The sequence below is a fragment of the Furipterus horrens genome, unplaced genomic scaffold (assembly GCF_987537825.1).
Source record: "Furipterus horrens unplaced genomic scaffold, mFurHor1.1.pri manual_scaffold_5, whole genome shotgun sequence".
Taxonomy (NCBI): domain Eukaryota; kingdom Metazoa; phylum Chordata; class Mammalia; order Chiroptera; family Furipteridae; genus Furipterus; species Furipterus horrens.
In genome coordinates, this window is record NW_028327175.1 from 129,207,634 (window position 1) to 129,232,482 (window position 24,849).

Genomic DNA, 24,849 nt, shown 5'->3' on the forward strand with positions numbered 1-24,849 from the left:
TGTTGTTAGGGCACTAGCACCTAGGGCCTCTGCACACTGTGGAGGGCCCCAGTAGGACAGCATGCACCTGGACAGGGCCCGTGGAGAGGTCACTGGAGCAGGGAACCTGTCCAGTGAAGACAGTTTCTCTGCATTGGCTTGTCCACCAGCCCACCTTTCCTTGATCATCAACAACATGGCCTCAGTGATCACGCTACTTCTCTTCACCTCTGCAGATTTGCCTCCCCAGTGCTCGCTGTATGCTTTTAGATTCTCAATGGCTGTTTCTTTTCCAGGCCTTGTTCCGGACAGTGGCCATGATGGTGCCAGACTATGCCCTCATTGGAGAAATCTCTCTGTACTCCATGGGGTTTCTGGACTCCAGGAGGTATGTTACATTGTTTCTCCAGGGGGTCCTAAAGTCCCTGAATGAATGGCTTTTGTGTGGTAGATTCAAGGTGGGTTGCCCATTGCAAAAGAGAATTAAGAAAAAGACTTCTGCTTACAAGTTGATGTGAAGGCACCTAGCCCTGGCCTTGGTTCATGACTGGGACATGACCCAGATTCCCAAGGAAAGGTCTCTACTTTTTTTCTTTTCTTTATTTAAATTATTTATTTGTTTGTTTATTTTATTTTTAGAGAGAGGGGAAAGGAGAAAGAGAGGGAGAGAAACATCACTGTGTGTTTGCCTCTCACTCTCACCCCCAATTAGGGACCTGACGTGAAACCTAGTAATATAACCTGACTGGGAATCGAACTAGTGACACTTGGCTTGCAGGCCAACGCTCAACCCACTGAGCCACAGCAGCCAGGAATTACTTTCTTTATGTATACCTATTATGGACTTCTGTTAAAGTAGCCACTCATCTGCTCCCTGCTCCTCCCTGCAACATGTGCGCATGTGTGCAGACACATGCACACACACATATGCTTAAGGCAACATGGAAAAACATAAAATTATCCCAACATTGAAGGGGAAATTTTAATATAATTTTGAATGAATATTGTTAACTATATAACATTTATTTATTTTAACCAACTGGGTATCTCTTATTCCAGTATTACCCCATTTTCCAAGACACACACACCCATCAGTGCCTTTATCACATGAACCTAGAGTTATAATATTCCCTCACTTATCGTGGGTATTACATTCTAGACAACCCCCCCACCCCGGCAATAGGTGGAAATCCTCGAAGTGGGAACCTTATATTTATTTTAGTATTTATATATATTTTAAGGCTTTATAAACCCTTCCCACAGACTTATAAACTGTTCCCAGTCCCTTATTAACCTTTCCTACTCACTTATTAACCTTTTCCATAGTCTTATAAACACTACTTATGTTCTTAAACATATTCTACACTCTTAAACCTATGTGACTTTAACAACATATATATACAGTACCGCAAAATCCCATGATATAGCGAAAAATCCGTGATAAATAATTAAATTTAATATTTAAAAAAATCCCGTGATACAGTGAGACCACAATAAGTGAACCACGATATAGAGAGGGACTACTGTATTTATATCATTATGAAACGGCTTTTATTGACCTATTTTAAATTTGTCTTTTTACATTGTTCTGGCCATAATCAATCAATGTTTTGCTACCACAGAGGTCTCCAAAGACCCTCAGTGTCTTTGTGGCCTGGCTCTTCTCGTTCTCATTCCAAGGGTCTGCATGTGCCACTCTTCCTAGGCCAAGAAGTTTTCTTGATCACATGAGGTTTAATTTACTTTTTCTGTAAGAGATCTGGATTACATTTCTTTGCTCATTTAATTCATTTATTTTGTCCAATTGACAAACTTTTACTGAACCACCTGCCTTAGGCCAGCCCTATGCAGCACAGTCTTTGCTTTTAAAGTAAATCAATCCTGTAGAGGGGATTCCTCACAAGGAAGATGTGCATAAGCACACCTCCAAATCCCATTGCCTTAGCATAGAAAAGTTTATTTTTCACTCTCTGGAAAACCCAAATGGGTGTTTATGATCAGGGGCGGTCCTTCCCCAAGGGAAGGTACCCAGTTCCTTATATGTCACCACTGCAATACAGGGGTGTGAAGGATCTCACAGGGGGAGTTTTTATGGACCAGCCCTGGAAGTGGTATACTCCCCCTCTCATTCACGTACTACTGTCTAGAACTCAATAGCATGACTACCACAACTTCATGGAAGGCTAGAATATGTGGTCCAGCAGTGTGCCCAGGAGAATAAGAAATGGTAGTGATGTGAGTATACACATGTTATATGCTGAGTATATTAAAGTTTGAGTTGGTTTTTAAATTTAAAAAGTGAGACATGGACATTGAAAAAATTGTAATGTTACAGAAGTTAAAAAAGTGAGTTTCACTTCAATAGCCCTTAGTCCCACTCTCTGGGAATTAACAATTAACATTATTAATAGTTGGATGTATTCTTTCCAAATGTATGTGTGTGCATGTATGTGTCTGTGTGTACACATACACTCATATAAACATATAAAAGTACATACACATATAATTTCTCATACAGTATGTTATATATCTGTGTGTATGCTTGCTTTTTTTTCATCCTAACTTTGAGGGTTACAATGCTTCCTGAGATCATGGCAACTCTATTAAGAGGTCTTCAAATGATAGGTCTTCTTCAAGTCCTTAAGTAAGTCTGGTTTCTGAAGGGGCAGGGCAAAACAATGTTGGGAATGTGTGCTGAGCAGGATGTGGTCCTCTCTGGGGGTGTGCAGACCTTTGTCTTTACCTCCCAGTCTTGCCCAGAAGATTGTGGCAACCTACCGCCTGTGCTCAGAGCAGCTCTCCTCTCAGCATCACTATGACTATGGCATGCGTGCTGTCAAGTCTGTACTCACTGCCGCTGGCAACCTCAAACTCAAGTACCCAGAGGAGAATGAGAGTGTCCTGCTGCTCCGGGCCTTGCTTGATGTCAACCTGGCCAAGTTCTTGGCTCAAGATGTCCCTCTTTTTCAGGTATGCAGTAGAACTGGCTCTGGAACTCAGTTTCTGAAAGTGAAATGTTTCCTTCCTTGGTATCCCCTCCGCACCCTGTCCATCTCCTGAGAGCCAGCATCCCTTTTGTCAGAGGCCCTCCCCATACATTAAATAATAATGGTGATGGCAACTTTTCTGTCTAGTTCCCATTTTTATGAAGATAGTTTCACTGATAGGATAATATTCACTATTGGGTGTGGGTAATTATTTTAATCAAATTTAACTAATTTACTTTTATAATTATTTTAATGCCTATCTACAAGGTTGTAAGTACTATAAAGACAGAAATTGTGACTGTCTTGTTCATTCCTAGTACAAAGAATAGCATAGGCTCATTAAATATTTGCTGACTTTTAAAATTATATTTGGGAGGGAAATCATGTTGAACAGATAGTGTCAGAATTTCTGGTCATGAGTGAGTTTTGGTGCAGAAAAATGAGGTTTGGAATTTTCTAAAGATTTTTGTAGATCTCATTTTAGGACAATGTAGAGGTCATACAGATGATAATTCATCCTTTCTACCTTCTCTCAAATTATGATTATCAGGGAATTATATCAGATTTGTTCCCTGGAGTTGTTCTTCCTAAGTCAGATTATGAAGTTTTTATGGAAGTGCTGAATGAGAACATCAAAAAGAAGAAACTCCAGCCAGTACCTTGGTTTATTGGGAAAATTATCCAGGTTGGTTCATTGGACCCACATGGGCATATAATTATGTTACTGTTTACTAAACTCAGGAATTAAAAAGAATTATGGCACATTGGTGTTATGACAGTAATCAGAGGTGCCTGAAGAGAGGTTGAGGGACACATGAAGGCACCTTAATTTTTTTTGGCTTCATTTCATTTCCAAGTTGAAGTTTAAAATTCAGTGTTTTTCCTATGACCATCTTCCTTGAAATTTCTTATGTTTAACAATTGGGGTCTTCCCTTTAGGGCACTGGGTTTTGAATTAGTCAGAACTGTTTCAGTTCCAGTGATAGAGATCCTATTCAAACTACCTTACTCAACAAAAAGGAATTTATTCACTTATTTAACCTTAATAGAATAGAAATATGCTGGCCTCAGGCACAGCAGAATCCAGGTTTTTACATAATACCATCTGGAATCTGTCTTCTTTTCTGGGCTCTCTCTGCATTAAAACTGCATTCTGCATTGGGCCCCCAACAGTCTTAGGCTGAGATTGCAACAGGTTAAAGCCCAGGAGAAATAAAGAGCATCACTCTCCAAGTGGCTTCCCCAAAATCTCAGGATTAGCTGTGAATGGTGGCATAGTTACATGACCATCCCTGAATCAATAACAGAGAAGATTACTTATATTTTAGAGTGTGACCAGGCTCAGAAAATACATTTCATCTCATGAAAGTTCTGATCAAGTCAGAACAGCATGTAGGCCTCAAGAAAGGATGTTTCCAATAGAAAAGTAATTTGTTAAAATTACCACTGTTTCCTTTTCCTAGAACAGACTGATGGTTTCCAGAGGGGAGGAGGGATTGGGGGACTGGTAAAAAAGGTGAAGGGATTGAGAAATACAGACTGGTAGTTACAAAATAGTCATGGAGATGTAAAGTACAGCAAGGAAATATAGTCAATAATATTATGATAACTATGTATGGCGCCAGGTGGGTATGGGAAACATCAGGGGGAACACTTTGTAAAGTATTTCATTGTCTAACCACTATGCTGTCTAACCACTATCTATCCTGTGTACCTGAAACTCATACAAGATAAGATTGAATGTAAACCATAATTGAAAAAAATTAATTAAAAAGTTTTTAAGAAGTATAAAAGGCTGCGAGCAACACTCTGTGGCAGGTGATCGAATCTGCCTGCCACAATTTGCGCTTGCTACAGCAACCGAGTCTAACCTATTCCAGTGCTCTCTGCTCTGTGAGACTGGCTGTTATATGGACTTAGACAGCGTTAAAAAAATAAAAAAATAAAAATAAAAAAAGTATAAAAGGAATCAATCAAAAAACAAACATAAAAGCAAATAGAATTGGTGTAATGAAAAGATTAGGGGCACTGCGGTCAGAAAGCCTTCATGTTCGAATCCTGGTTCTGCCAGTGATGAGCTCAGGCAAGTGATTTAACCTGTCCTGAGCTTATAATTTCCACCATTAGAAGGTGATCAATGACATCTGAATGGATTAAATGAATGAAGGTAAATCATTTGATGCTTAGTACATAGGTGCAGAGTAAATAGTAGTTCCAATCTCTTAAATAATCTGAGACACACATATATACTTATTCATCCAAAAGATATTTAAACAATGTATCACGGAAAGGGCTGTGGTTCAGCAGAGGTAGATGTGACTGTGGGAATCCCCTTTTGACCCCTCATTCCTCATTGACTTCTGACTAATTTGTGATTTGGGAAGGTTTGTAATGATTGACTTCTTATATAATATCTACTCTCAGATCTATGAGATGATGCTGGTAAGACATGGCTTCATGATTGTTGGAGACCCAATGGGTGGCAAGACCTGTGCTTACAAAGTGTTGGCTGCAGCTCTGGGTGACTTAAACAAAGGTAAAACTCACAGCCCCAGATTCCAGGGAGGCTAGGACTCCCCAGTCAATCAGCTGGCTCCATGGTGATAATGCCAGACTGGGTTTTGTTGTTGTTCTTTCTTGTTTTTGTTTTTGTTTTGAAATTCATGAAATGTAACATCAGAGACAGAAATAGAACCTAGCACACAGAAGTCTGCAAGCAGAAATAAAGGGGTGGAAGGAGCTTCCAATGGGATTTTATGTGCACGCCATTAAAGCTGGACGAATTTTCTCAGTTGGTGAACAGTTGGCTTCTCCAGAGGTTTCCCAGTGAGAGAAATTCCACCACTGCCCTAAACAGAATTATTTTAAAAGAAAGTCATTGCATGGTTTCTTTTCTTCCTTTTTTCTCCCCTTCCTCCCTTCCTTTAATGTGGAGGATAAGGCCTCAGACTTTTGAATCAGACCCAGACCTTGGGCAAATGACTAAAGCTCTTTCAGCCTCTGTTTTTCCAGCTGTAAATGGGATTATTGCAAGAATTATATGATATTATGCAGGTAACTAACCTAGCATGGTTTCTACTCAACAAATGAAAGCTATGTTTATTTCCAGAGAAAATGTTTTTTGGGGGGGTTTGTTTGTTTGTTTGTTTGTTTATAAAATGCAACCCTGTGGTTTTGAAAGCAGTGCCTACTGGCTACCCTTACACGATGCCTTCAATACTATAAGTATTTTCTAATAACATAGGGTAATCAAGGTGCTGTTGGATTTTTGAGGTTTTTGTTTTGGGGACTGACTTGGCCTTCATAACTATTTTGGGCATTTCAAACTTTAGTAGCTTTAAGATTTGAATATAGTTTAGAAAACTAAATGAAGAGAAAGGAGGCAACCCCATCTCTTTGCTTTGGGATTCTGCAGAAATGGTGCTTAGGCACATCAACTCTTTCTTACTTTGAAGGACCATGTAAAATGTGGTTATTTTCCGTTATTAAGTACATACCACTGTGCATCTATCAGCCTGGGCATCACAGTTGGGTCCTGGTACTCCCACAGTGTGGACTTCTCAGGGACACCTACTTAGCAGCTAATGAAGAGGTCTTAGGGCAAAACAAAGTACCATCATTTTCTAGGATATTTTACCCATCAGCTGTTTCTTCATCTCAAGTCAAGCCAAGGCTCTCAAGGTAACTATGAGAGCCAGGTACATTATGAGGCCTGATAATGTGACACCTCTGTCCTTTCCTGCCAGAGGTCTGTTAGGCCCAGGCAGGTTTCTTCAGATCTGACTGGCACATTTGCCCTGTTTGAAATGAGCCTCAGAAGAATATATGACGAGAAATGAATGGTTGTATAATAACCTAACAATCTAAGGCATTGCCTATCCAGATATCACAATCTTTAAAAAACTGAGCACAAATTTTATAAGGCTTGTCCTTGGATGACATAGCCATAATGGTTGGTCAGTCTTTAAGATGGTATTATCTCCTGTCTAATGTTCCGGTCTCACCGGAGCCTTTGTAACTTTCCCAGCCACCCAGATGAAGGAGTATGCCGTGCAGTTCAAGATCATAAACCCCAAGGCCATCACCATGGGGCAGCTGTATGGGTGCTTTGACCAAGTCAGCCATGAATGGACAGATGGTGTCCTCGCCACTGCTTTCCGAGAACAAGCGTCTTCAATGTCTGATGATCGCAAGTGGATTATATTTGATGGGCCAGTGGATGTTATTTGGATTGAAAACATGAACACTGTTCTAGATGACAATAAAAAGGTAGCTACTGAGTCCGATATCACTTTTACATGGGTAGGATATTGCACTAAGAATAAATTCCCTACAAGCAAGTAATAATTATCAATTCATGAATTATGTTTCTGTTTGTATTAATAGTGGGTAAGCTATGTGACAGGGCTGTCTGGTGGTTAAAAGCCTTGGTGCTGGCATTAGATTGGACCACTAGCTTTAGAACTGAGCTGTGTTGTTTTGGGCAAGTTACATAATTTCTCTGGGCCTCAGATTCCTCATTTGTTAAAAAGTAGTAATAAAATAGGGGTATTGGTAATATGAGATGTGCTTTGCTTATTCATTGCTATACAACAAACTACCTTTAATACTCAGTGGCTTAAAACAGTCATTTACGTTGCTCAAGACATTGTGGATTACAAATTTTTGAAGTGTTCAGCTGGGCTCAGCTAATCCTCATGATGTCATCTGGAGCAGCTACAGCTGGAGGATCCACATCCTAGGTGGCTTCTTTATTCAATGTCTGGAACTCATTTCTCCTTAGTGTCTCCGTCCCTCCTCTCCTCCTTCTCCCGTTCCCTCCCTCTTTAAATAACACTTCATTCTCCAAGCCTCTCCACATGGCTTGGGCTTCTCATTTGGTGGTCTCATGGTTGTGGTACTTTTTACATGTTGGCTGATTTCCAAAAGGCAGTAAGTGGAAGTTTCCAGGAAATTAAGAGCTGTGCTTAGAATGGGCACAGTTTCACTTTCTTTGAATTCTATTTGCCAAAGAAAGAACAAGGCCTGCCCAGATTCAAGAAGGTGGAGAAATAGACTCTCCCCTTTGAAGGAGGTGGGCAAGGTCCCATTGCAAAAGTACACTGGGGTTGGAGATGCCATTGCAACAGTCTTTGGAAATACATTCTGTTACATGAAGTGTAGTAGTTAAAGAGCTTGGACTCTGGAACCAAACAGTGTGGGTTCAGATCCTGCCCTGCTATTTACCAGTTGTGTAATCTCAGACAAGCTGTTTAGTCTCTCTGTGCCTCAGTTTTATCATCTGTAAAGTGGGGATATTGGTTTCTACCTCACAGTATTTTTAGGAAGACTAGGTAAGTTAATACTTGCAAACTGCTTATAATAGTGCCTGGCATATAGCAAGTGCTATATAACTGTTAAAATGAGATAAAATTTATCACCATTTCAAGGAAGATTTCCTATACTGAATATATATCATTGTCAAATCAATTTTCCTACTGTGTTCACCTTCAAGATCACAAGTGAGTCATGACCACCATGGGAGAACTTATTATCCAAATTATACATGTGTAATAATTATAGCATGTGTATAACTTTGATTATATAACAAAAATAGAAAGAAATTTTATTACCTGATATGGACTATGTTATTAGTTTACAAGTTGTACAAATGTATCAGTTGGTTTAATAATTGAAGTATAGTCATAATCAATGAAGTTCTTGATGACTCTTCTAGGCTTTGGGTGTAAATTGTATTTCCACAAGTGTGGGTATATTTTACTTTTCTTGATATTCAGAGATAATACTGCTGGTGGTATCAGCCCCATATGACTGGAACCTTTCTAGGGACATATGTAGTGACCTGTTTCTAGGATTGTTTGATGTGAGCCAGGTAATATGAGGGAATTTTTTGGCCGCAACTTACAATAAGCAGCAGGAAGCAACAGGACTTCCTCTTTCCCCTCGGTCAGCCAAGATCACAATCTTCTGGCTTTAACATCTCACTGGAATCCATGTTGGCAAATGGGAAGGAGCACCACTGTCTTAGTCTTAACTGGGGGCTGTGCCATGTTCCTGTACTACTTTCTGCAAGGATATGCCTGTTGAATATGAGGACTTCTCATGGTCTCTTCATCCCCTCCAGAAGGACTGATGGAGATAGTCTTTCAATCTAGCCCTTGACCAGTCCATGAAGGTTCCAAAAGAAGTCTTTCATGGACAGCTTGAGCAAATAAAATGGACAAGGGTGCGCAGTTAACTTCTTTAGTAAACACTGAGGAAGGAGCCATAAAACTTGGTGTGGCCTGATAAATTCTTTTTTCTTTATTAAATCCTCACCCGAGGATATGTTTGTTAATTTTAGAGAGAGAGGAAAAGGGGAGAGAGAAAAAAAACATCAATTTGAGAGAGAAACGTTGATAGGTTGCCTCCTGCACGTGCCCCAACTGGGGATTGAACTTATAACCTAGGAATATGCCTTGACCGAGAATCAAACCTACAATCTTTTTGGTATATGGGACAACACTCCAACCAACTGAGCCACCTGGCCAGAGCTAGAACTTTTTTTTTTTAATTATGCTTTATTGTTTATGCTATTACAGTTGTCCCAATTTCTTTTCCCTTTTTTCCCCTCCACCCAGTGACACCCCTCCCTCCAGTTGTCCCCACCCCTTAGTCCATGCCCATTGGTTGTGCATACAGTTCTTCTCAGCATCTTCCTATCTACTCCACTCCCTCCTACTATGCTTCTTAATCTCTGTACCATCTCCCTCCCTTTCCCCTCCCCTGTCTCCTCTGACCTCCCCCCAAAATGTTACCCATACTATAATTCTTTTCCCACTCTCATTGCCTACTTAGTCTGCCTTTGTTTCAATTCCCTAGCTTCTGTTGTTGGTTGTTGTGATACAGTTTTCATTTTAATGTTCATAGTTTTGATCCTCTTTCTCCTAAACAAGTTTCTTTAACATTTCATATAACAGTGGTTTGGATCTGATGAACTCCTTCAGTTTTACTTTGTCCTAGAAGCACTTTCTCTGCCCTTCTATTCTGAATGACAGCTTCACTAGATAGAGTAATCATGGTTGTAGGTGTTTGCTTTTTATTACTTTGAATATTTCTTGCCAGTCCCTTCTTGCCTACAGAGTTTCTTTTGAGAAATCAGCTGAAAGTCTTGGGACCCCTTTGTATGTAATTCTCTTCTTCTCTCTTGCTTCTCTTAAGATTCTCTCTTTATCCTTAGTTTTTGACATTTTGATTATAATGTGTCTTGGTGTGGTTCTCCCTGGGACCAGTTTTTCTGGAACTCTCTGTGCTTCCTGGACCTGTAAGTCCATTTCCTTCCTCAAGTTCGGGAAGTTCTGCTTCATTATTTTTTCACATAATTTTTCAATTTCTAGTTCTTCTTCTTCATCTTCTGGCAGCCCTATGATTCAGATGCTGGCTTGCTTATAGCTGTCCATTAAGTTTCTGAGCCTCTCCTCATTTTCCTCACTTTTTGTTTCCTCTTTCTGTACTGGTTGACTGTTTGTTCTTTCCCTATGTTCAGATTTGTTGATTTGATCTCTGGTTTTCTTTCCCTTACCACTAGTTTCTTTTGTGCTTTTGTTCATTTCAGCAGGACTAGCCTTCATTCCTTCCCCATCTTGTTTAAGATCTGCTGTTAGGTCTGTAAGCATTTTTATAACCAAAGCTCTGAACTGAGCCTCAGAAAGATTTCCTATCTGCTGCTTTGTTAGATTAGATATTTGTTGTCTAGTCAGCTGCATCACCAGGATCTCTATCATGATCTGTGCCATCCTGACCATTTTGTGTTTACCTTTGCTTCCTGGGCAGGGGTGTTACACCTCCTACGCTATAGGGGGCAGAGCCCCGTGCACTTGTCACAATTGGGTGACCCGTCTCACCATGCTGTGGCATTTTCTGATGGGGGGGGTGGAGATCCAAGGTGGATTCCTGCCGTTCACTCTCTGCTGAGAGACTGGGAGCCTCCTCCTCCATCCCCACCCCCTCAGGGCCTCACAGTCCAAGGCAATGGAGGTCTGCCTTCCCCGGCTTTGGAATCACAAGCTGACGGGTCTGGTCTGCAGCCGGGGGTGCTCCCCAGGTGCTTCTCGCCTCCCCTTAAATATGGGTGTCTTTGCTTACAGCTGACCCGCCTCCATCGCTGCTGCTGCTGGTGCTGCTGCCGCAGATAGCACAGCTGGAACTCTCCTCCCCGGCTTCGCCCCTCCTACCTGTCCAGATGAGCACCACTTCTTTATAACTTCATACGTTGGACTTCAATTTATTTTCTGGTACTTCTGGTTATTTCTGGTTTTGCAGTAGTTGTGTTCCTTCTTAGTTGTGGAGGGAGATGGAGCGTGTCAGTCTAGGACTCCATCTTGGCCGGAAGTCTCCTGTGTTTCTTTGCTTCCATGTTCCAGGGAGAGCTGTTGCTCCTACTATGTTGTAAGGGGCAGAGCCTTAGGTATTTGTCAGTAATGGGTGACCTGTTTCACCACATTGTGGCGCTGTATGCGGGGGAGGGGTCTGAGAAGGAACAATGCCACTTGCCCAGCACTCACTCCTTTTCCAGGCACCTCTCCCACTTCCGTGCTGGACTGGTGCCTCTCTAGCTGCTGCCCTGGCCATCGTTCCCAGAGTGGGTGGGTCTTTGGATGTTCTAGGACTGTGGGGGCCCTTTAAACAAGTGAACTGCTGAGAGACCCGCAGTTTCTGTCTTCATCCCAAACCCCACTGGTTTGCACAGTCAAAAGCAATGAGGCTTTATTTTCCCCAGTGCTGAGACAGTGAGCTGCATATTCTGGTGAGGAGCTAGGAATGCTCCCCCAGGTGTCCCTCCTGACTTTTTAAAATATGTAACTGTGCTTTCTGCCAGCCTTCCACCACTGCTGCTGTCACCACACTGCGTCCTCTCTGCCCTGGCTCTGCCCCTCCTATCTGTCTGGATGAGTATATCTTCTTTATATCTTTGTTTGCTGGACTTTCATGCACTTTGGTTTTCTGGAACTTCTGGTTGTTTCTAGTTTTGAGGTAGTTGTATTCCTTCTTAGTCATGGAGGGAGATGCAGCATGTATGTCTACACCCCCATCTTGGCCAGAAGTCTCATAAATTCTTGATCCTTCATTTAAGGCTGCAATTCTCTGACCCTCTGACATCTCTATTTAAAATTACAACTCATCCAACCCTGACTGAGCATTCTGCAACCCCCTCTACTACTTTATTTTTCTCCAAAGCACTTTTACTGTTCTATGTACTATATATTTTGCATATCACCTATCCCTTCTTAGCAAAATGTAAACCCCTATGCAGGGCTTTTTGTCTAAGTCTATGTAACTGGCACTCATAGAAGCTCAAGACACATTTGTTTGAATGGAGTCAAACCATCACTGTGTGCACTGAGGCCCCTTGCAGACAGAGTTCCACTCCTCTGCTTTGCCTTTCAGCTATGTTTAATGAGTGGGGAGATTATCCAGATGAATTCCAAGATGAGTCTGATCTTCGAGCCAGTCGACCTGGAGCAGGCCTCTCCTGCCACTGTGAGCAGGTCAGTCCTCCTGTGCTAGCACCTGAGGGAGGCTTGGCATCACTAACCCTAAGCAAGGAAAAAGCTCTATAAACCTACAAGTATGATTAAGCCCTAGCTAATCACACACATTTTTGTCACTTAGATTTGTTGTAAAATCAGTCCTCAATCCACATTGCTGGTAAGAATCTCAAATCAGGCAAGCATTTTGGAAATAGTTTGACATTATGTCCTAAGATTGAACATTCATATACCTTCTGACCGAGCACATCTGTCCCTAAGTGTATACCCTAAAGAAACCTTTGCCCACGTATAAGAATTGTCATGGTGGCACGGTTCACAGTAACAAGCACTTGGAAACAGCCCAAATGCCCATTAACAGGAGCAAATTAATATGTAATAAAGTCACAAATTGTAATATTTATATAATACTCAAAATAAATGAATTGTATTTACAAGCAACTCTATGGATAAATCTAAGTTAAATATATTAAGGATAAAATCTTACAATATTATGTATAAAAGTAAGTCCACAATATTACATATAGCATAGTATCCCTTTTTAAACTCTTAAAAATTAAAATAAATATATATATACATACATTTTAGGAACATATATAAGAAATAAAGAAATCAAGGAACAGGTGAGCACAGGATTTAATATGCTATGCTACCTCAGGTGAGGAAAGTCATATGGTTAGAAGGTTATTGTCAAGATCCTAGCTTCTGTCTGGATGGTGAGTTCATGGGCACTTACTGCTTTATTAAAAACAATTAACTAAGAATGGCCATGTGTGGGCTAATGATGTGTGTGCCAGGGATGATAATTAATCACATCCTGTATATCTGAAGTTCATACAAAATAAAATAAAATAAGCCCACATTCCCAAAGACAATGTGAAGGGGTAGAAAGAACATATGGCAAGTCAGACCAGCTTAGGCTCCTAATTTGGTCATGCCACTTGCTAGCTATGTGACCTCTTCCAAGTCACTTTGCCTCTTTGAGTCATGGTCCCCTCTTGTCTAAAACATAGACCATAAGGAGAAATATTTATAGAGGAAGGCCATTAGGACCTAACATAGTGCCTGGTGTGCAACAGGAGATTGATGAATGATAGCTGGTATTAGTAACAAACAGGGGAGCACCTGGGTGTAACAAACAGAAAAAGAACATGTGCTGCATACACTGTTGCATATCAATACATGGTAATATACTGACATGGTAATGATTATAATTTCCATTGATTAAGAGTTTCTTGTGTGGCATGATGCTAAATTCTTTACTGGCATTTTATTTAACCATTATAAAAGCATTACAAACTGCATTTAAAAAAATATTCCTTAATTTATAGACAAGGATGTAGAAGTTCAGAGATAGTAAAGAAATCTTGCCCAAGGTCACTTAATTAGGAGGAATCTGAGCTGGGATTCCAAATCAGGTCTCTTTGGCTCCCACAAGCCACTCTTATCACTGGTATCCACCCTTTCCTGACAAAAATCTGTGCGCCTTCCCTGTGGCCTGGAGCTGGTGAGCGTCTGTGACCTGATCCAAGCTCAGCCCCTTACCTTGCCATGATCATGGCATTTACCCCACCTAAATGTGCTTGGGAGACCAGATGGGTCTCTGTCTATGCTTGCCAGGTGCGGCATGATCTACATGGAGCCCCATCAGCTTGGCTGGAAGCCCCTGAAGGATTCTTACATGGACACTCTGCCCTCCAGCCTCACTGAGGAGCACAAGGAATTGGTGAGATCCCCAGGTCCTCTCCCTTCCTCCCTGGCTCCCTACTCTTCATCTCAAAGGCCTTCTAGGAGAATCTTCACCTTCATAATTCCAAGAGGCAAGAAGAGGCAGGGAATTCTCCACCTGTTCCTGGCTTCCATTTCTCCCATTTTCTTCTCCATGTGGTGGGGAATGGGGTGGTGAGGTCAATTTCTCATTTCTCTTCTACCCTCTCTATCACTCCTCATCCCCCAGTAAAGAATTCTGGTGCTTGATATATGTTTTATATGATGGCATTGCTCCACCTGCAGAAATGTCTCTAGAAGTTGCTGTGAGCTGGATGGAGTTAGGAAGAGCTGTTTCTCTTTCTGCACTGCACTCCCCATCCCAGTAACCTAGACTCCATGCCTCCCACTTCTAGGGATCTGGAACCAGTTAGAAATGCTTTGATTACAGCACAGTTTCTGTTCTGTTCTTCCCTTCCTAAAAGAGGCATGAATGTTTGGGTTAGGTGGGTACCAGGGCACACTGTCAGCCTGGGGAAATGTAAAGGGAGAACCTGTGCTGGTGGTGCCTCTCATTTTTCCCTGCATTAATAGAGTTCCCTACAAAAGTTTCCCACTGATGAAGCCAAAAAAAGTTTTTTCCCCACTGTGGATCTGCTCTAGGGACTTTGTAGGACAGCCCCATTCCTGTCGCATTTACATATATGTGCAATATATGTAAGTGTGTACATTCACACAGACACACGCCCATGTACACATTCAGAGGTCATTCTACACACTGGCATAGGAAGCCTTCAGGGACTTTCCAATGCCCTTAGTACAAAGACTAACTCCCTATCAGGGCCTCTGAGACAGATCTGGCCCTGACCACCTCTCCAACCTCATCACCTACTCTCTTTCTCAGCCTCAGTTCATTACCCTCCAGCCTCATACCTTGTCTCTATTCCTAGAAAACTGCAGGTTTCACCATCTCAAGACTTTTATACTTTTTATTCCTCTTCCTGGAAATCTTGCCTTATTTCATCTCATAAGGAAGGATTCACCTTCATCATCCAGGTCTCAGCCATGAGGGCCACCTCCTTTAAGAAGCCTTCCCTACAACAAATCAGTAGAGTCCACAACTTTGGCCATGACTCTAACTCCTGTAGTCACCATGATTAGTAATTTTCCCTGATATAATGCATCCCCTGAAAGCTATCAGGTAGCCAAGTCTTTGAGCACCAGCTCACCTGTGGCTCTGGGCATGGAGCCATTTTCTTAACTAATGAACACTTATTTTCTCAGCTGCCAAAATAAAAAATAAGAAGAGTCTTCTCTGACTATCCTACTACCTATTAAACCCTCCTGCTATTTTTCATTGTTACACTTTTATTTGTTTCCTGGTAGTAGTTTCCATGATTTATAAGTATTTCATTCATTTTTTACATGTTTAGTTTCTTACTGTTTGTCTCTCTTGCCCCTTAGTAAACTCCAAAAAGACAAAGACCTTACCTATCTTGCCCATCTTTTATCCTCAGCACTGCAATTACTCAAGAAATATTGCTTGATTGAATAAATATAGCACCTATCCATGTATGCATTCACATATATTCATATAATGCATCTATATGTTCACACATATCCACATATATAGGCACCTATGAATATATTTATTTAGTGATGACTTGCCTACTTCCAAAAAAAATGATTCAAGGTAATTTACAGTGACAGTCACAAATAAATTATAATAAAAATGGAAAATAAAACTAAAAGGAGAAAGTAAATCAAATAATTTTTTAATGAGCAAATGGGGTATGGAGCAGAGACAAGAGATTAGAATTACTATACCCACAAATAGGTATGTATATACATATGGGGAATTACTGAAAATGAGCCTTGAACTTAGCTTTACACTTCCTAAGGCCACTTTATACAGGAGTCCTGCCTTACAAATGCCAGTCATTTGCAAATAGATTATTTAGAACTTCTAACATTTTATAAAATCTAAGTTAGATATTAACTTTGGTTTCTAAAACTAGTTCATGTGTTCTGGGCAGTAGAATGAGAGGAATGAGAATAGCACATGGACTGTACAGTTCAAGTAGGAAGCTGTGGGCAGGGGTCTTGATGCCTGTTGTTCTCCAATGAAAATATACTCAAAGCATTCAGCTGCCTTGCCAGCATCTCCAGCCTCTCCAAGGTATACCAAGCTTTTGTTTTTAACCTCATTTTTTAATAACATCTTTAAGTTTTACTTTCAACTTTCAGGTCAATGACATGTTCATGTGGCTTGTCCAGCCCTGCCTGAAATTTATTTGTCTTCAGTGTAAATTTGTGGTTCAAACATCTCCCATCCACCTTGCCTTCTCAATGATGAGACTGTACTCCTCTCTGCTTGGTAAGTGCTACCTACGGTTCTTAAGACAGATGGGGGTGGGTTGTACCTTGGCTGTTTCTTCTGCTCACACCCCTGTTCCCTCCTCCCCCATGAGTTACAGTGAGATCAGCATTTTGATATAGAAAAATGTAGCGTGGGTTGTGACTTCGGACGCTGAAATAAATCCGGCAGGCAGGATTATTGGCCAGTAACGAACGGAGGGCTGTGGCTCGCTCAGACCATCAGTGGAGAGCGGGAAGCCTCATCCTCTTTTTATTAGGGTTTCAAAAGTTACTAAAAATAGAACGGGGGGTGTGACATTCCAGCCAACAACAGGAGAATTTTACAAGTGAAAGAATTCTTACAGTGTCATTAATAAGTAAAATACGGCCAGGGTAACTCCTGGTTTAGCTAGCACCTATCAAGGAAGCAAGGCAGATCCACTAATCCTCAAGGCCAGCTCCATTTTAAGACTTCATTAACAAGGAAGTAGATGGAGTACACAACAGAACCTGTTTTACCCAGGATTCCACGACTCAGTGGCCTCCTCGACAGCCTAAAGCTGAAGGCGGAGACGAGAGTTGCTCATCTTCTCCTGAGTCATGGGATGCCACCTGGGTGGAGGGGCATGAGAATGCCCCTACCCAGAGATCTGTCTTCCTGCAACATCTCTCCCTTTTTGTTTTACAGACGTCTTATGGAGCATGACTGAGGAGATAGCAGACTTAACTTTCTGTCTTTTCTTATAGCGCAAAAACACAATAACAATTACTAAAATGAAAATAAGGAATAAAGAAATTGTTCCAACATGAGTTCCAATGAACCCATTAATATAGGGAACAGGATCCATTTTATCAATTCCACTCATAACATCTTCAAAAATACTTTGACCAGATAACTGTTCTAAATGTTTCTCAAAAGTAGTATGAATTTTAGTTTGTAAGGTAATAATATGCTGGGTTAGATTATCATGATTTAGCAAATGCTTACGAACCTGTTCCCAAGGGAATTCAGTTTCATTATAAGGAACAGGAGTAATACAATAAGAAGATTGGTTCCAATCACATTTTAACAATAACTGTCTTTTAACACTTTGTAATTGATCACCTACTAAAACAACTGCTTGGTTTAAATCAGCTAACTCAGACTGCATTTCAGCATCAATTTGGCGTTGAGCAGTCCATAATTGTTCAGAATTCTGATGCCAAGTCTTTACAAAATCTGCAGTCTGCACAGACTGATGAAGAGCAACACCAGTAGTCGCAGCGGTAGCTGTGACAGCAATTAGTCCCATGATGACTGCAATAAGGAGGCCAATAAAGCGCTTGCTCTGGCGAAGCAGTCGTTCAGCCACCTTATGAAGGAGTCCAGAGGCAGGGCTGTCTTGCCATGCACGGCCAAGCTGAACAGGCATCCAGACTCCAGTTCGGGCTCTCAGGAGGTAGAGACTTTCCTTGGGAGACAAACTCATAGTATGATTAATACAGGTATGCAGAGTACAATTAAAACAAGAGATTTCGCCGGTCTCAGGAACCCAGGTAACTTTCTGTTTGAGTAGTAAATAGGGAAGTTTAACACAAGCCTGAAAATATCTGGTAACATTTTGTACAAAAGTAAGGTTATGAAAACCATTGGCCTGATATAGTCGTCCCGTCCAGACATTAAGAGGTCCAAAAGCTGCACTTAATTTCCACAAATGAGGTTGAGAATAAAAGCCTTTCATATAGGGTAATGGTGGTGAAAAACCACTTTCTTGCCAAACAATGGAATCTCTGGCAATACCAGTCATCCAAGTAATGTTATTGGTCCATTGTATATTTTGCTTAGGATCTGCCGTACGAGCGGAGCCATACGGACTCCAAGTAATGACGCTTCCATAGGAAGTATTAACAATAACTCGTACTTGTTCTCCCCTGCACTGAGTCCAATGGACCCAATAAGTTACTGAGAGAAACGTTGGTATTTTACAGGGTGGCTCATTCGATGGAGAACAAAATTCACAATGATTTGGAATATAACCAGTAGGAGTATAAGCAGAGAGCATTATTAACAGCTTATTATATAACTCGGTGGTATTTCCTTCTACTGTGAGCCACTTTTGAAGACCAATATTAAAGCAGTGATAACCAGCACCAAAACAAATAGGTGGACCAGAAACTCCTGTAACATAATATGGAACCATTGTTCCTTCCTCATCAGACTTTAAAGGACCACGTATATCAAAAGGACCGGGAAGCCAACCTGTGTCATTATGATATATAGGAACAGTAGGGTCCCACCATGAGACCCCTCTCATTAAAGGTGGATTAGCAATATAAGCCCAGTAAGTATAATTTTCAGCATTAGCTCCAGGGGCCTGAATAGATAAAATGGCAAGCATTGCCAAAAACAAGGCCTCAGCTGTAAGTGGGCTATGATTAGCTTTTACTAATACTTTTCCTTGATTTACTAATTGTTTAATTTGATTTTAAGTTGGCAGGTTCCTTCAATCCTCCTCGCCGCTGTCCTCTCATCCCCTCTTCTGGGAGGACATGACGCAGCTTAAGGCATTTGTCAGGAATCCAAATACTCTGAGTGCCTGTGGAAATATAAGCATAGCCTCGGCCCCATCGAATAACAGTTGCTGGGAGCCAATTGGAGGTTAAAACATCATAATAATAAACAGGTTGATTTATTGGTGAAACAGTTTTCATTGCCCAATGCCTTTGAGCTGGAACGAGAGAATCATCACCAATTTGCAAAAAATTTAGAGTAAATACTGCATTCATTAATCTTTTCTTTGGGGAGTCCATACTATATCCCCCTTTTTGTTTTTCAAGAAGCTCTTTTAATGTTCGATTATGACGTTCAATGAGAGCTTGCCCAGTGCTGTTATATGGAATACCAGTAACATGTTTAACATCATGTTGAGAAAAAATTCCTGACATTTTTTAGAGAGATAAGCTGGAGCATTATCTGTTTTAATAGTTTCTGGCTTTCCAAGAACAGCGAAAGCTTCAAGGAGGTGTGTAATAACACATCCTGCACATTCAGAAGACATTGCTGTAGCCCATGAAAATTTAGAGCAAGTATCAATAGAATGATGAACAAATTTAAGCTTTCCAAAACTAGGTACAATAGTAACATCCATTTGCCAGATTTGATTAGGTAGCAAACCTTTAGGATTAACACCTATTGGTAAGGAAGGTTGGTTAATAAGTTGACATGTAGAACAGTCCCTAATAATTTGACGTGCTTGACGCCAGGTAATGTTATGCCGGTGTCTAAGCGACCGAGCATTATCATGATGAAGCTGATGTTCAGCTTGAGCTTTGATAACAGAACCAACTAGAGTGTCTATATAATTGTCGCCTTCAGTTAAGGGTCCTGGCAAACCTGTATGGGATCGAATATGGGTTATGTAAATTAAATGACGGCGAGTCCGAAGGAGGAACTGCAACTGTAAGAAAAGAGTATTAAGTTCAGAACCATTTTGAGGTATGGTTACAGTTTCCAGGGCTTGAACAGTATGGGCAGCATACTGTGAATCTGTAATGATGTTTAAAGGAACTGAAAGTACATCAGTTAGAAGCATAACAATAGCGAACAACTCTGCCTTTTGTACAGAAGTATAAGGGCTTTGAATAGTTTTGTTATTTTTCAGGTTACTATAACCAGCAACACCAAATTTATTAGCATCAGTAAAATACGTCTCTGCCTCAGATAAAGGTTGCGAGACAACACATTTAGGAAGTATCCACTGAGTCCGCTTTAAAAACTGAAACCTTTTGGAGGAAGGATATGAATTATGAATTATGAATTTTACCTAGAAAAGGCATTTTGCCACTCTTCACACAATATCCAATGATTAGCAATTTCTTTATTGGTAAAAGGAACAATGATTTCATCAGGATCTTGACCACAAAGTTGTCTAAAATGTAATCTGCCACGAATTATAATTTGAACAATTTTACTGAGATAAGTCTCTAGTCTTTTGGTTGATTTGTGCGGTAAGAATAGCCACTCAATAATGTTTTCTTCTTGACATAACACCCCAGTAGGAGAATGAGCACTGTGGATAATGATTAACTTAAGATTACTTAGTTGCTGAATACGATTTAATTGGCAATTTTGGAAATACTGTTCAATTAATTCAAGCTCCTTTTCAGCCTCTTTAGTTAGTGATCGGGGGCTGTTTAAATTGGAATCACCTTCGAGAGTGCGAAAAAGATTTTCAAGAGCATAGGTAGGAATTCCCATAGAAGATCGGAACCAATTAATATCTCCTAATAACTTTTGAAAATAATTTAAGGTTTGAAGAGAATCCTTACGAATTTTAACCTTCTGAGGTATTATATGACTTCTAGTTACTTGGTATCCTAAATAATTCCACGGCTCCTTCTTTTGTATTTTTTCTGGAGCAATTTGAAGACCATATTTAGCACACAAATCAGAAGTTAATTTAAACATTTGTAACAGTTGTGCCTCAGAGGGATGTGGTAGTAGAATATCATCCATGTAATGTAGGCACATTCCCTCTGGAAATTGACCTCGGAGTTCTTCCAGAGGTTGATTAACAAAATGCTGGCACATTGTAGGACTATTCAACATTCCTTGAGGAAGTACTTTCCACTGATATCTTTGACTAGGCTTTTGATTATTAAGAGCAGGTACAGTAAAAGCAAATTTTTCACAGTCCTGTGGCTGTAAGGGAATATTAAAGAAACAGTCTTTTAAGTCAATTATAATAATATGCCAGTGCTTTGGAATTAATGCAGGGTTAGGTAGCCCTGACTGTAAAGGTCCCATAGGCTGAATTACCTCATTAATTTTCCTTAAATCAGTTAACATTCTCCACTTTCCAGATTTTTTCTTTAATATGAAAATAGGAGAATTCCATGGGGATGTACTTGGTTCAATGTGATCCTGATTTATTTGTTCCTGTATTAATTGATGAAGTGCTTCTAATTTAATATTTGTTAGAGGCCACTGTTCCACCCACACCGGTTTATTTGTTAACCATTTCAGAGGAAGGGCGAAGCGCTCAACAGTGGCCTTTAAAATAAATTTGCATCAGAGGAAGGATGCCCCAGGCCTCGACGATCCTGTCCTGTCCTGGTATCAAATTCTGGCAGCTTAGGTTGTGAAAAAGCAGGATTATAACCCATATTAAACATAATATTCTTTGATATGGGGGAAATTGTGGGTATTGATAACGTAGCACCCCATTGCTGTAATAAATCTCTTCCCCATAAAGTAACAGATATTGGGGCCATATAAGGCTGCAAAACTGCAGTTTGTCCCTCAGGCCCATAGCAAGAATAAGGCTTAGTACTTTGATGTATTTTGTCAAGGATGCCCAAGCCTACAAAGCTAGCTTTAATAATATTAGTGTCCCAATGCTTGGGCCAATGTTCCAAAGATATAATGGATACATCAGCTCCAGTATCTGCTAATCCAGTAATAGAAGTTCCATCCTCAAATTGTACAGTTAATTCGGGCCTCTGATCATTAATCAGAGTGTGCCAAAAAACTTGTTTATCAGTACTTCCAAATCCCCCAGTGCGTGTAGCAGGCACAGATATTCCGGGGATGTACGGAAGAATTAACAATTGGGCAATGCGCTGCCCTTGCTCAAAAGAGCAAGGCTTTTCTGCTGTCATCATAACCTCAATTTCTCCCGTAAAATCAGCATCAATTACTCCTAAATGTACTATAATTCCTTTACTAGTCAGGCTGCTTCTTCCTATTAGCAAGCCAACACTGCCAGCCGGTGGTGGGCCATAAACACCTGTAGGAATTCTCTGGATTCCTTTGTCGGGATGTTACAGAAACAGGGGTGTTCCAAAAAACCCCAGAGTTTGAAGCTGGGGGATGGGGAGAAGGAAGCAGCTTTTCAGAATGCCTCCACATGCCTGAGGCCGGTGGCTAGTGTCTTTTTTATGCAAAATGGCTTTAATGCATCCAAAGCCTCAGGTAGATGGGAGGAGTCTCGAACCAGGGGATGGTATGGAGAAAGCACACAGAACCTGCGTAAGGTTCTGTGAATGGTCAGAACTGGTTACCGCACCCACTACATCAGAGGATGTAGTCAGGGATTTAAAAAATAAGCGGCAGACATTTTAGGCGGGCTGACTGTGCGGATTTAACTAAGGTTAAGGCAGACTGTGCGAATTGGACTAAGGCTGAGGCTGACTGTGCGGATTACAAAAGGACTAACTATACAGTTTACAAGGAGGCTGAGAATCCATGAGGTTCTGGATTAAAAGCTGGTGGACCCCATAACACAGATGAGGTCTCCCCAATCAGGATTGAATGATTGGCAGCTACTGGTAAAGCTGAACTGTGTTTGGAAAGTAGGGAAAGGGTTTCTCTGACTTTTCTAAAACTAGCCTGGTTTGGTAGGGGGGAGGCAAGGATATGTGTTTATGGGTGTTTTAAAGAACACAAGACTTAACAACAGAAATCCGCAAATAACTAAATCTATATAACTTAAATAAACTATTCTTTTTCTTTTCACTAAACTCTGGTATTGAGAGTTATAATTTTGGCGGCGGGCAATCGGGCCCCTAACTAAAGAGCCCACGGGTTTGTTTTCAACTGGAGCAGCCCAGGGGTTCTGTAACAGGGAGACAAAGAAAATGCGGCAGGAGCTGGTATATCTAAGGCCGCGCTCGACCTGGTCGAGTGGTATAATTCTGAGATAAATAATTTAGATTTAGGTTTTAATTCATCAGCTGATGGGTTTGCCCCGAGCTGACAGGAAACTGAGTAGTTAGGCTTGTACTGTTTGATGGGCCCCGAGCTGGGCCCTGCTGCCAGTTTCCCGACCCTGCTGAAGGGAGGGGTGGCAAAGGATTGCCCTGTTTATCCTTTTTGGAACGGCATTTATTGGTCCAGTGCCTTCCTTTGTAACACCTTTGGCACAGTCCCGGAGGCTGGGAGGATTTTTCTACCCCCTTTTCTCCTTTTTCTTTCCTGCAATATTTTCTAGTATGCCCAATTTTACCACAATTAAAACACCTAATTTTAGTATTCTGAGAGTTTTCTTTCATAACCGAGGCTAACAAATTAATACCATAAGTCTGAGATCCAATTTTTCTACATGCTTTGATATAATTTTCAACCGTTCCACCCTTTTGTTTCACAGGAGCCAACACCCTTTTACAATCCGCATTAGCATTTTCATAGGCAAGGGTTAAGAATAACATATCCTGTGCTTCAATGCCAGTAGTGGCCTTTTTGATAGCATTTTGGAGTCTGGCAAGAAATTCAGTATAAGGCTCATTGGCCTCTTGGAGGATTTTTACAAAAGATTTTGCCACCTCCCCAGGATTTTGTAATTGTTGCCAAGCAAGGAGGCAAATATCCTTCACTTGCGCAAGAGTCTGATTAGATAATTGAATTTGATCGATAATCGCAGAAAAGGCCCCGGTACCCTTAAGTTGCTCAAATGTCGCCCCAGGTGGCTGAAGGGCAGCGTTCTGACGGCTGACCCGCCTGGCCTCCTCGCTATACCAAGATTTAAATTGCAAAAATTGCGCGGGCTCCAGGAGGACGGAGAAAGAACATCCCAATCCGCTGGGATTAAAAGATTATCATTAGCAAATGAGGAAATGAGACCGTACACGTAAGGAGAATTCGGTCCATAACTAGAAACAGAGGATTTAAGAATTTTTAAAAACTGAAACTCAACATTGCGATGGGCAACAACAACCTGGCCCTGCGGATGTTGATTATTCGGAGGTTGTTGAATTCTTAATACTGGGAATATTGAAGAAGTATTAGTCCACATTTTCGAGGGAGGTGTTTCCTCCTCTACCTGAAGCATAACCCTTGTTAAATTTGGAGGCTTAGCGAAACAAAAGGTGGAATCGGTATAATCAGAAGGATTTTTTGGAACAAAAGCTGCAGTAGTGGCAGCCGGAGGCAACGTCGGAACAAAGGGCGGAGCCTCCTGAGCCAGAAATGCAGCAGGAGGAGCAGTAGGCTCCTTAGAATCCAAATGATTAACAAGTTTTTCAAACTTATTATCTAGATTAACAGCAAACTTCTCAAACAATTTAGACATGTTGTTAAAAGCAGCCAACAGCTGGGCATTCTCACCAGGAAATGTTGGAAGTGGCGACAAAGGAGGATACCAGGGTGGAGCCTCATCTGATTCAAAATCTGAAAGCGGGACTGGAGCCGCCGCCAGCGGGGGGCTGGGCGCATCGGCTGCAGTCAGCGCGGGACCAGGGCTATTGTTCCCAGTATCCTCTGCCAGAACAGACGGGGCCGCGACGGCACCCTGCATATCTCCCGGAGTTTCATT

At 41.1% G+C, this 24,849-nt stretch overlaps 1 protein-coding gene and 1 non-coding gene across 2 annotated transcripts in view; both read left to right on the forward strand.

The window, feature by feature from the left end:
* Positions 1 to 24,849, forward strand: part of DNAH3 (dynein axonemal heavy chain 3) — a 286,172-nt gene that overhangs the window by 162,687 nt on the left and 98,636 nt on the right. Inside the window, 8 exon segments of the mRNA XM_090277784.1 lie at positions 276 to 367; positions 2,730 to 2,949; positions 3,517 to 3,651; positions 5,391 to 5,502; positions 6,994 to 7,235; positions 12,393 to 12,493; positions 14,114 to 14,219; positions 16,448 to 16,577. Of these exon segments, the coding sequence (XP_090133910.1) occupies positions 276 to 367; positions 2,730 to 2,949; positions 3,517 to 3,651; positions 5,391 to 5,502; positions 6,994 to 7,235; positions 12,393 to 12,493; positions 14,114 to 14,219; positions 16,448 to 16,577 (1,138 nt within the window).
* On the forward strand, positions 4,766 to 4,891 carry LOC150009805 (small nucleolar RNA SNORA28). The gene has a single exon (XR_016511576.1). It is a non-coding gene; the product is annotated as a small nucleolar RNA SNORA28 (small nucleolar RNA).